This window comes from Agelaius tricolor, unplaced genomic scaffold, assembly GCF_023055355.1.
Source record: "Agelaius tricolor isolate 1412-34295 unplaced genomic scaffold, bAgeTri1.0.p SCAF_2, whole genome shotgun sequence".
Lineage (NCBI taxonomy): Eukaryota > Metazoa > Chordata > Aves > Passeriformes > Icteridae > Agelaius > Agelaius tricolor.
In genome coordinates, this window is record NW_027269262.1 from 48,322,186 (window position 1) to 48,335,122 (window position 12,937).

Below are 12,937 nucleotides of genomic sequence, written 5' to 3' on the forward strand. Positions count from 1 at the left end.
AATAGTGAGTGCATAAGGGAAGTTGAGATTGCCTGCCTCTTGGTGATTGATAATTCATGTCTGTTCATCAACTTTTATTTGGATTACCCATGAAGTTACTATTTGAAAATGCTCTAGAGGATTTTAAGAATTTCTTGTTACCACTTCCTTTTTTTAAATAAAAGCAAGGTAAATATCTTAGTATACTAGGCATTGTATGTGAGTGTTACAAAATATACACCTTCCACTGTACTTAAAACTGTCGGGTCTGTAATGTCATTCAAATCTCCAGTTCTCTGGTCATTTATCTTGTGCGTTTATTTGCATTTGTCAGCAGACTTTGTTTTGCTTCTTTTTGATGTAGTCACATTTCTCCTGTAGTCTCAACCAAGTCAAGTTCTTCCTCTTTCTGTGTTGCAAAGAAAAATATTTCCATTAAGGAGAAATGTATTTACTGATCATTTTCCAATTTTATTTATAGTATTAACTGACAAGGAAGACTGTGTCTTCGTTAAAAAAAATGTTGCACATGCAAAGCTTTTATAAGTGTCTATAATAAATAGTAAGGTTACAAACCATTCATCCAGTACTTGCCTGAGGTTTGGTTTCCTCTTTAAGGAACTGTTATTATTGTTTCTGTGCATCACACCTTTTTGTCATTTCAGTCACTTTCTCTAGCATCTTATAGCTTCTCCATTTATTGCTTCACTTTTTCCCAGTTTCTTGAAACTGAGAAAGATTTGATTTCATGAAATTTGAAACACAGCATTTCTTATAAACCTTTAGCTAAAACATACGGATTTATCCAGTCTTTTGTTGCTTTAATCTGGTGTCAAAGCAGCAGGCACTGAACTTTTTCCATTTGCCTCCAAAGGGCTGATTTCCTTGCCAAAAGCTGTTGTGAGATTAAAGACCTAAAGTGACCTTTACTGTGTGTATTCAGTGCTACCTTGAACAACTGCAGCTATGGCACTATTCCTGCTGGTGTATCTGTAAGATCAGTATTAATTTCTCCCCTGATATTTGCTCCTGATATTGTTAGATACTGCATCAGTGCATCTGGATCAAATATTCCTCTTTTTCTCAGCAGCACAGCTCGTTTTCTTACCAAGTCTGTAGATCCTTCCTCCCTGGTATTGATGGGTGGCATTCCATATTGATTGGAATAACTTAAAAGTTATTTCTGTAGTCAGCTGCTCCTTCAGCTTTGTTTTCCTCCTCAAGGTCAGGGATAATGGTGCTTTTACACCATCTGGCAGCACTGCTGACTTTGCTCTACATTTTCTCATTCTCTGAAGTTTTATGAAGATGAAATTGCTGCTGTTTATTTCCATTGGTATAATTGGATGATATGTCAAAGTACACTTACTATATTTCCTATTTGGGCAAGTCATGATCTCTGTGTAATAGAACCACATACTGCTGGAATGCAGATTTTAAGGAAGCTAAAGTGTGGGGGCTAGAAAACCAAAGTTCTCCATTGTAGGCAAAGACTATTATTACCCATTGCTCATGTGCATCAACTGACTTGCAAGTTGTGCAGTGCAATGTCTGATTTGCATGCTTTTTCTTGAGTTCTGATTGATTGCCTGCTTAACTGGGCTTTCTGTCCCTAATCATACACAAATTCTACAAGATCTTTAGCTTATTTTTCTGTTTCCTGAAAGAATCCTACTTGGGGTTTATCAAGTGATTTCTCCATCAAGTCATTGTAGAAAAGCTGATTTGTTCATCTCCACCATGTATTTACATTATACCCAGCCTCACAGTTGTTAGTTCTTTTTCCGGTGGTGTCACTGTCAGTCTAAAACTTGTATTCTAACATCCCTTGTTTTGGTACTTTCCCTTTTACACTTGTACGTATCATCTCCAAACAATCTGCTATTTTGATTGATTTTGAAGTCTCAGGGTGACTCATAACTTTTAGAGGTTCTTTGTAGTGCAAAGCCTGATGCATCCAGGCTCCATCCATGTGTGTTTTTGCTCCATGTGCACTAGGGGGGCCTCTTGCCATGCAGTCTTCAGAGTAGTGTGATGAGGAACTTACCATCATCCCTGATTTTTTACTTAAATTACTTGGGCAAGAGAAAGCTTATTTTCCTTCTCTGAGAAGTATAACAGCTGAGTGCTAGAAGGAAAATTGTAGTTGCTTACCCAGCTTTTGTGGCACTGAAATACAATTAACTACAGTTTTCTGTCTTAAAACTCCAGAATCTTGTTTGGGTTTGGTTATATTTTAAGGTCTTTGCAGGCCTTTATCATATTGATAGTACTTTTCTTAGTACTGCTGTTTGCCACGTTGCCAAAGGCAGTCTGATATATACAGTATATAAGTTTGTTTTTTGCTACCTTAGTATCTGTCAGTGTCTTATCTTTCTGTGTGTTTTGAGTCCTCCATTATTTTGTTGAAGGCTTCTGGGAAAGAAGAAAAAAAAAAAGCCACATTCCCTTGCTTTTCTGCCATAGTTAGATCAGACTCTTGTTTTATTCTTTAGCAATGTAATGTTGACTACATCATGTAAGAGAAAGAAAGACAGTTGTGAAGCTGAGGTTGGACACCAGTCTACCACTTAGTCTTTCAACCAAGCATATCATTATACTCCAGAAATAAACTGTGCAGGTCACAGTGCAGGCAGGGTAAAATTCAAGTGCAGGTTTCTGAGTTTTGGGGGTTTTTTTCTAGAAAATCTAGGATACCGTAGCAGGCTTCCTAGTAATGTCAGCTGCAAAATAGTAATTAGCCTTTTAATGAACATTTTGTTTCTTCTGCTAGGTTTTAGCCATCAGTCTGCTCAGTGCACTAACACTTGCTGTAACACAAGCAGTCTTTCACCCTGATTTTGCCTGCCAGGGAGGAGAGCCTTTGGACTCTCCTGCGCTCTATTCTTAGTGTTCTGAAGAATGTGACAGCAGCTCTTGCATGTGCACCCCTCCTTGTCTCCTTCACAGACAGCTGCTTGTTGCCTGACACGGAGGGCTTGTATTCAGTGGGTGAGACGCAGTGCTCCCGCGCACGTTCAGTCTCCCTGGTTCCGGGGAATGAATGAGTTTTTTGCCATCTGGGATGGGCCGTGCAGCCCCTTTGTCTGCAGCCGGGCTTAGCCCAGCACCTGCCCACCGGGTGGCAGCATCCTGCCGCAGGCCTGCTGCTGCTGTGCTGAGTGAGCTTTCTCTGCTTCCTCGGGGGATTTGAAGAGCGGCTAAAAGCTCATTGTTTTCCTCTGGCTGTCTTCATCGTTTTTCCAAAGTGACGGTACATTCTTCATAGATCAGGACATACACTGAATTTTGTATTGTTTCTGCTTACCAGTTGCCAAGGGTGGTATTGTGCTCATCAGAGCCTTGATGATTTGGAAGAGTTCAGAGTTTTTGTTTTAATCCTTTTGCAGGAGGACAGTCTGTCAGTAAATCTCGGGCAGGGGTAAAAGAATTGTTCAAGTATGTTTAGTTGTGGTTAATTATATCATTACCACCACCTGTCCCCTACTTCTTCCCCCATGCCATAGAATATTCTGACACATTTTGCAGTTTCTGATCTCCTTCCCAACTTATTTTGCACACAAAAATGTCCTTTGTTTCCTAAGGAACAATGGCAGATGATAGCTATTTGGAATTAAGCATTACGCATAAAGGAAAGGAGAATTATAGAAAATCCGCTGGCTTTATGAGTAGGAGTTGGTTACCACACTTGAAGCTTCTCTTTCTCATAATATGAAACAGTTTTATGAAGGATGAGCTTTAAAACTTTTCTCTTTAAAAAGAACATGTTTAGCTCAGTGTAGTATTTTGTAGGCTTTTTTGAAGTAATACCCTTCCTCATATTCTTAATTAAGAAGTTTTCGTTTTATAGAGTCTGAGTTCCAAGTTAAACATGGATCTGTCAAAAAGTGTTGGGAAGATTGGGCAGCACTGGCAGGCATTAAATGATGTTTCCTTGCTTGTGTTCACAAAATTATTTTTAAAAGGAAAAATAACTAAATAGAACAATGCAAAGGTGCTTTGTGTTAATTCCTGTCTTTGAACTAAAAATTTCTCATCCTTTATAGCCTCTTATATTTTTAAAGGTTATTAAAGTCTTGAGAATGTCAAGGCTGATAGATTGGAAAGTATTTGAGATTATGTGCATCATGGGACATGCTTTTTGTACACATAATTTTCAGCCTTTCTCAATTAAATATTTCAGTTCTAGTTTCACTGACCTGGAGACTCAGTCACTGAGGACTAAAGTTTTCTCAATCTCTCTCCGTAGTCTGACCTGAAATGTGTTCAAGATGCAAAAGGAGGCTCTTTCTACAGAGACCATTGTCCTGTGTTAGGTAAGCTGAAGTAAATTTATGTTGATTAGTATTAATTATACTCACTCTGGATTTTCCTTTCTTTTCTAAATGTCATCCAAAAGTACTGTCCTTACTAGTGAAGTGTAAATACTAACATTTCTATGTACTAATGATAAATTGTCATGCTTTTCTAAATAGTATTTGGTATCAGTGTGCCAAGGGGATGGCAAGGGAGCTTTTAAGTGTTCATTAAGTTATAAATTGTGTTGTGTGTCCTGTGCAGTGTATTTCTAAAAAGCCAGACATAGCTGTTCATTCTTACAGAACTGGCTTAAATACTAAGAGATGTAATAAATCTAAGTCCTTCCACAAAAGCACTGTTGTTTTATTGACACCAGAGCTTTTATGTGTCCAGATGTCTAACACCATATGATAGCTCTTAAGATCCCAGTTAGAGTCCATAGTGGAACTTGTCACAGGTATTTAGCATTTGCCAGTGTCACTGCTATTTGCCTTGAAAATTCAACAAGAATCACACCGTTCTGTTGCCAGAGGTTCCAAAGTTTATTTTACCTCTTGGCCACTATGGTTGCAGAGACATTGGTGTGGAGTCACCATCTCTGGAAGTGTGGAAAACATGTTGATAGGGTACTTGGAACAGGGTTCAATGGTGAACATGATGGTGCTGCTTGGTTGGTGGTTGGACTTGAAAATCTCAAAGATTTTTTCCAACCTTAACAATTCTGTGAGTCTCAGAAATTAACTTCTCCTCTTTAAATTGCTTGGAAAATTAGTATGCTGATGTAAACTTTTTTTTTTCTTACTCCCTTTCAGGTGAGCAAAATGGTAACAGAAACCCTGGTGGGCTGCAAATAGGTGACCTTGTAAACATTGACCTTGACTTGGAAATTGTGCAGTCTTTGCAGCATGGTCATGGAGGATGGACTGATGGCATGTTTGAAACTTTAACAACAACTGGAACGGTTTGTGGCATCGATGAGGACCATGACATTGTAGTACAATATCCAAGTGGCAACAGGTTTGTTCTATAGCCTTCATCATTGCTTCTCAAACTTCCCTTGCCTTCAGTGATTGTGATTACTTGGTGCCAGAAACTTTCTCTTCTCCTTTTGTGTCTGTTAAGATTTCCTTCTAGATGTGTAATGAGGACTTCACTTTGAGGATGCTTTAGTGGGAAAATGAATTTTGCTGTGCCTCTCACTTGTGAAAATTTATGTTCAAAATAAGAAATTACATTCTAGACTATCTTATTTGCAAAATGCAGTGTTTTAAGCAGTAGCTTCCTTTTTAATTAAAAACTATCTATCCCATGGTTTCAAGAGGCAAGGTAATAGCAACTCATTGTGGGTTTTCAGGAAAGTAGTTTAAGAGGACAGGTGACAAACTTCAGGGTGGATCTTGTCTAAACTAGAGTCACTTTGGCATGGTCCATATCTAGCCTTTTATTATTCAAAGAAATATTAGTTTATGTAAATACAGACCAAGAATAGGAGGTATTGGGGAAGTCAAAACTACTCCCTGCAAGCAATTTAGGTTTGAATTTTGCTTAGCTGCATCCATGTTAATAAGACTCAAACCCAGCTGTACAGCGGGGTTTGAAGCTAATATGGCCACATGCTTTTCTGTTCTCTTGCTCTCAAGTATTGGGCTTCTCTTTAAAAAGTAGCAGGTGAATGGAATATCATTTCAGTTGTATATGGAGTTTGACCTGTTGGGTCTGTTCAGAAAGAATTAACAGTGTACTGTTCATTCAGGATACTGTTTGCTAATATTGCAAAGTAATGCAGAACAAAGCTGTTTTCCCAGCTAAACAGATGCAAGTGGCTTTTCTTCTGGCAGTCATGTCAGCAGAGTCAGTGACAGGAGCTACTCTGTCTTGTGGTCTCCTCCCTGATGAAACAGTGTAATGCCTCTAAATCAGTACAATTTTAACTACCAATAGGATAGTTTGATTGAAAATTGAGGTATATCTGGGACATTCATTTAATTGAAAAGTATTGTTATAACTTAATGTTGCATCTTTTGACCTGGGGGGAAGGGCCAAAATTCTGTGTTCTTCTTATGTTGTTTCCTGACACTTCAGTCCTTGTGAGACAACTTGGATCTGCTGCTTTTCAACCATTTATTTCCTATCCCTGTAAAAATAAAGTAACAGTATAGCTACTTTCAGGACTTCTACATTGCTGTCAGCTTGCTTTCCCATAGGCAGGATATTTCTTAATTGCCTTTACAAATGTATATTTCTGAAGCTTATCCTTGAAATTAATTAATGAGCCACAATTAATGAATTAATTAGGCAAGTTTATGGACAAAAAATGGATAACAGCAAATATAGTATCTGTAGTATCCAGTCACAAAAAGTTTGCAGGCATACAAGCAGAAAATTCACAAACAGATGTTCTGCTTTGTGTATTTAAGATCTTCTTTAAATGTTTATTTGTTTAGGTGGACATTTAATCCAGCTGTTCTCACCAAGGCCAATGTTGTCCGAAGTGGAGATGCTGCTCAAGGTGCAGAAGGAGGAACCTCTCAATTCCAAGTGGGAGACCTTGTGCAAGTGTGTTACGACCTGGAGCGAATCAAGCTTCTCCAGAGAGGTCACGGAGAGTGGGCCGAGGCAATGCTTCCAGTGAGTAGCTGTGTGTTTGCATTCACAGAATGGTCAGGCTTGTGCAGTATTTCTAGTAATGTACCTGTACATTATTGGTATGTACTTGTGTTATTGTATTGTACCTGTCCAGTATTGGTAATGTACCTGGAGGCTGCAGCAGTCTAAAAGGGATTTTCTTTCAAGTTTTCGTCAAACTCAGTGTAATACTTGATCAGGTGCAGCAATCTGCTTACCTAATGAAACCTATATAAAAGTAGTAGTGATTGTACTGTTAAACAATGGATTCAATAAAATTTATAGAATATTAAAAATAAAATATTTGGGTATCTAAATGTTTCACTTACATTTGATGTTTTCTTTAATTCAGACTTTAGGTAAAGTTGGTCGGGTCCAGCAGATTTATTCAGACAGTGACTTAAAGGTAGAAGTTTGTGGGACATCTTGGACCTATAATCCAGCAGCTGTCTCGAAGGTGGCATCAGCAGGATCTGCTATAAGTAATGCATCTGGTGGTAAGTTTGAAGAATAACTAGTAATATTGCCATATGTATGGCAAGTAATTGTGTTAATTAAAAAATTGTTAATAGGTATTAATACACTGTTTGTATGCAAGGTTAATAATAGCCTTGGAGTTTGAGTAATTGAAGTTTTATGTGAGAAAGATAGGAAAAAAGCTTGCAGTTAATATGGAGATGTTGTTATATTGATCAGGTGCTTCTGTTTGGTCACAGTGCAGGTGTGTTTTTGGAGGTCCACTCTAAAGACTTCAAAATAGTTGGAAGAGCCATCAGATTGAAATAGGGACTGAGGCATGCAGAGAGTGTCACTGGCAGTAACAAGCAGCCTTCTTGTTTAATAGGTGGTTTAAGATAGCAGGCACAGGCAAGGGATCTGTTGCAGGTGGTTATTTATTATGACTCAGGATATTTATTTCTTTGAAATTTCTGTCTTAAAATTTAGTCAGACATCCTGTGACTAATTACAGTGGGATTTTTTGGTGTCTATGTAATCACACTTCAGTTTTGTTGAACATGCTGTCATTCATATAATAACAAGGCAGAAAAACTGTCCAGCGTGTTTTGTGTTCTGTTGGCACTTTTCAATTGAAACTAGAATTTTTCCTTTTTTTAGTCATAGCTAGTTATTCTTTCCTCTTCACATATTTGTTTTAATGCCAAAAAAACTTTCTACATAGTTTTCTAGATTTTTTCCTAAGGAGGCATAGATGTCGTGAGTTTTCTCAATAAAGAACCGAGTGCAGTGGCCATAAAACTATCCAGAAGAGTAATACAACTTAGTGTTTCAAATCACAGAAGACAGGCTATACCTGATGTTAGAAAGTCTGTAATAGCAATACATAAGATCATGTTTACCTTGTCCTACCCTTTTGTATTTTGCAGAAGAAAAGCTATTTATGGTTCAACCATCTTTGTTTTGAAGTGTCTAATGTGGCAGTCTCCACTGTCTAAAGGGTACTAGGGTGCAGCTCTTACTTCAAACTCAGTCATTTTACAGCTGCTATTTTATGGTAGTCTGTGTATTACTATGTACATGGCCTTAGAAACAAAACAAATGTAGCTGGGATTTTTTTCTGTTCTTGTGTAATTAGAATTGTAATCTTAGTTGCCCTTTGGTTAACAATTACAGAGAGATTGTCACAGCTATTGAAAAAATTATTTGAAACCCAAGAGTCTGGAGATCTCAATGAAGAATTGGTTAAAGCTGCTGCCAATGGAGACGTTGCTAAAGTGGAAGACTTGCTAAAGAGGCCAGACGTAGATGTGAGTGTTCTGTTTTGGGAATATCTCTTTTGGGGGGCCTCTAGTTACTAAAGGAAGGGCAGCTGTTGTGAATACTCCTTGCCAGTAGGTAATGTGTCTTCTTAGAAGTAATACAGCTAGTTCCAGTATCTCTTCTCCCATTTGTTGTCCTGTGAAATGTGTGTGGGCTGTGTGAACACAGAGCTGTACATACTTTCTTGCTGGACAGATTTTGTAGTCTTTTGTCTGCCATAAATTAAGATATTTTTCAGCCTCTGACTGCCAGGGTTGGTGCAGAGAACCAAACGTTCACAATTACTGAAGGATATTCAAATCCTTCTTTTTTCAAGGGGCATAGAAGGAAGGAGGGTAGATTTTTCAAGATATTTTTGCTGTTGTTGTGAGTTTGTTTTGTTTTATTAAAACTCACAAGGTAGATCATCTAATCTGTTCTCTGTCAGATTTCTTTTACCAACTTGTCTAATACTGAAAAGTCTAAAAGAAAATGCTTAGTAATTATAGGATTCCATTTATAGAACATATTTTAAAGTTACAGTCCTTCTCACTACAGTTGTAGTAATGCTTGCAGATAAGAGACTGACTTCTTTGGTTCTGAGCACTGATTTTTAACTTAAGATTTGACAAAACATGGCTTTCTGTTCAGACTCTCTCCTGTTGTTGCCATAAATTTGGCAAGGAAGTTGTACCATAGAGCAGAGGACAGGTATAAATCTGAGACTTGTTCTCAAAAATTTTGCCTTTACAGGAGTCACCCAAAGATGAATGTTTTTAATTCAAGTATCATTAATGTTTGTTTTAAATGCATTTCTTCCTCTTTCCTTCAGTCTAGCTAATATAGAAATGAAATAGAGAAGCCCTAGGCGATCTATATATGCTAAAAAGACATCTTAAAATTGTTAATTTGATTCAGTGTTATGTGTGCTGTTGCTTTAAGTTTTCTACTGCTAAACAGCCTCATAGGTGAGTGTGTGTGTCTTGAAACTCACCTGCAAGTGTTGGCATTCCAGGTGAATGGGCAATGTGCTGGACACACAGCTATGCAAGCTGCAAGCCAGAACGGCCATGTCGACATTTTGAAGTTGCTTCTGAAACAGAACGTGGATGTAGAAGCAGAGGTAACCCAAAAATTTCAAAATATGCTCTATGTGTCCTAAACTTTGTTACACGCATAACAATTGTACTCAACTTGCCTTCTTTTTAAATGCCAGAGTGAAAAACTGCTTTTATAACTGTGATTGTGACTCCTACTAAATGAGACTCCTACTAACAGTATTATAAAGGGTCAATATCTAATTCTTTACCACTTTTTATTAAATGAAATATAACAACATGATAGAGCTATGTAAGCCAGCATGTGATGATGCCCCTTCTTTCTTTCCTTTGGTTTCATTTCAACGGTAGAATGCAATGGGAACTCTGCTTGTGGCATTGAGGGGAAAAAGATGTTTATAGATGCTGCATCTCACACTTCAGATGCTTGCCATGCTTCTTATATACACAAAGTTAAGTTAGGAGAAATCTTTCAATTCTTAACTAAAACAAGTTTAAGCAGAAGGTAATAGCAGTATCTTTGGGTAGAAACTGCCAGCTCTGTGACCAGTTTTTCAGTGCCTTTTTTTAAACCTCACTAAAAATGGAAGTTTTGGTTTAAACCTCTTGTTTAGATTTTTTAGAATAATTGTTTGTGAGAATTATCTATCACCATACTGTGATGTTTGCATTTTGAATTGATTTTTACTCAATTATTTGCACAGAATGCACTCTGATATGGCAACCGTTTCTTGTTTTGCACAAGGCAAGAGGCACAAGAAGGATCTGTCAAATTTGATTTATTAATAATAAAAACTGAAGACTAGTGGGATGCTGAGAAATTAATTGTGCACCCGGTTGTTGTTTGCATAACAGAAAAATAACTTCACATGCTTGAGCATCTAGCATTATATTGTGTTTGATATATAGAAGTAAAAGAATATTAAGACATTAATGAGGCAATGTAATTCTTGGAATTAAAATTATTTTATTTTTACAGACATACCATTAATTTATAAAGCTTTCATGCTGGCTTAAATTGATGCAATACATACTTGCTGTGGTCTGACTTCTGTGAAATAACTTCACGATAGAAGTAGTGCTTTCACTGCAGTACAAAGCAAATACTGGTGAAATTAGGCTACACTGCTTTTTGTCTGTACTGTCCTGTTCAGAGCTGCCATGTTAATCAAGTGGTGGACTGAAGGGAGGGTTAGAAATGTTAAAGAGATGGGTAGAAGCACTACTTAAGCAGTTTGAAGACAGTCCACCTGGTAATCTGCTAGCACTAGATTTGTGAAGAGTTTCATGTTTGCTCAGGCTACAGAAGCACCATACACTAGCATAAAAAAATTGTCAGGGATTTTACTTGACTTTTAAAGCCGTCTTCACATAACTGTTGCTGAAGTGAGGATGGTTTTCCCACTTGATTATATAATTGCCTTGGTTATTATAATAGTAATAATTTTCATAATACTATTAGATTTGTAGTTATATCTTTCAAACTTTAAAAATGTAAGCTGTTTTACCAGTATTTTATATGTATATATAATGTTTATAAACATAATTGTTTATGAAATGCAAAGGTCAGCAGAGCCATCCCATTAAGCAGAGAGCAAAAATGTCATCCATTCACTTCACTGTTGTGGTCTGAGGCATGGAAGCAATGGATAAAAATCGTTACTCTCCTTGCTTTATAGCTAAGTTGGATATTTTTACACTTAAAGTCATTACTTCTGAGTATATCCGTTCATGATTACATTTTCTGGGAATATCTTCATTGTTTTCTCCTCTGTTTTTCTCTGATGTCTTAATGTAGACTTCAAGTGGCCTCTGTTTAGTCAGAGAACGGTTGGTTACTGGCATAGCTAAAAAACCCTGATGTAGATATTGTATAGTAAGAATATGTAACCTTCTAGGCTGAAGGCATTAATGGTTGTCAGTTATTATATTAACAGTATTATATTATACTGTTGGCATGTATAGAAATGTAGTGCTTTTAATATTTAGATTTATATCTAAATGTAAATATAAGTCTTAAGGACAGATGATTTACTAGCTGCTAGCTTTTTCTAGATGAATTATTGCTATTGGGTAGGATTTAGTTTCTGAGATTATTTGTTTTGATACTTAGCTAAAAAAAGGCCCGCATGATACTGGACCTCTGCTTATTAAAGTAGGAATGCTGTACATTAAGACTTAATAAAATCAGGCGATTGTATCTCCAGAATTGAAATATAGTAAAACTAAAACATTCAATAATTATATGGGGTTTCATCCATAAACATCTTGGTGTACTTTTCAGACTGCAAATATGAAAAGACAAATTACCATGCCTCTGTGACACCAAGTGCTCTGTAAATACAAGTCTTGTAGCAGTTTAGGACTACTGGCGCACTCTTGATAAAGTGTGCCTCATAATGACCCTTATAACCAGATGAAAAATATAGGGAAGGTCCCCTTTCTGATCCTTTTCCCTTCCAAATGGGCAAGCTTTGGCTTTTTTTGACTGTTGGTTCCTGAGAAGGAATCCTGCAATCTGAGAAGGCAATTTGGTAGCGTGAGTTGATTTGGAAGGATTAAAAGTGTCTTTTCAAAAAGCTGTTGAAGCTGCTATGTATTGCCCTGGCTATCTTGAAAACCATATCCATATTTTCAAAAAGATACATTTGATAATTAGGGGATAAGTCTTCTTCCACCATTTTAAATGCTGTAACTAGTCTCATTGCACAAATACATTTTGTGCTATTAATTTTTGCATGGGTTTAAAACATTTTAGAAATGGGCGATATATAATAAAAAATACTTAGAAAGATGTTGCTTTCTAAGCAAGAAGCAAATTGGTGAGAAACCTGAGCTCACTCAGGAGAGGCAGTGAGCCCTTGATCAGTCATGATTTTATTTTACAATTTTCAGTGTTTCTCTGTTTTCAAAATTGAATCCTACACATGCATGGTTACATTAAACTGTGCAGAAATACCCAGCTAGAAACTAGCTTATGGAAGTTATTTCATCCTGTAAACTTCCATTTTACTTCTATCTTTTGTATCCTGTCTTTAATGCTGAAATCACTTGATTGATATTTTAAAATGTTTCATGTTGTACAGTCAACTTCTGTGAATGTTAAAATAGCCTAAACTGACAAATTTGACTTTCACATTTTAATTCTCAATTTGTGTGAAACTGAAACAAACTGAATCAGAGTTTTAATGCTGTGAATCATCAGCACAGAATCAGAA

General features: G+C 36.9%; 1 protein-coding gene across 3 annotated transcripts in view; it reads left to right on the top strand.

Moving 5' to 3' along the window:
• Positions 1 to 12,937, top strand: part of MIB1 (MIB E3 ubiquitin protein ligase 1) — a 77,538-nt gene that overhangs the window by 17,193 nt on the left and 47,408 nt on the right. For all 3 annotated transcript variants that reach the window (XM_071418190.1, XM_071418186.1, XM_071418189.1), the window contains exons 5-10: positions 4,229 to 4,295; positions 5,091 to 5,295; positions 6,723 to 6,906; positions 7,256 to 7,400; positions 8,536 to 8,669; positions 9,677 to 9,784. In XM_071418190.1, the coding sequence (XP_071274291.1) occupies positions 4,229 to 4,295; positions 5,091 to 5,295; positions 6,723 to 6,906; positions 7,256 to 7,400; positions 8,536 to 8,669; positions 9,677 to 9,784 (843 nt within the window). The remainder of the gene's footprint in view (positions 1 to 4,228; positions 4,296 to 5,090; positions 5,296 to 6,722; positions 6,907 to 7,255; positions 7,401 to 8,535; positions 8,670 to 9,676; positions 9,785 to 12,937) is intronic.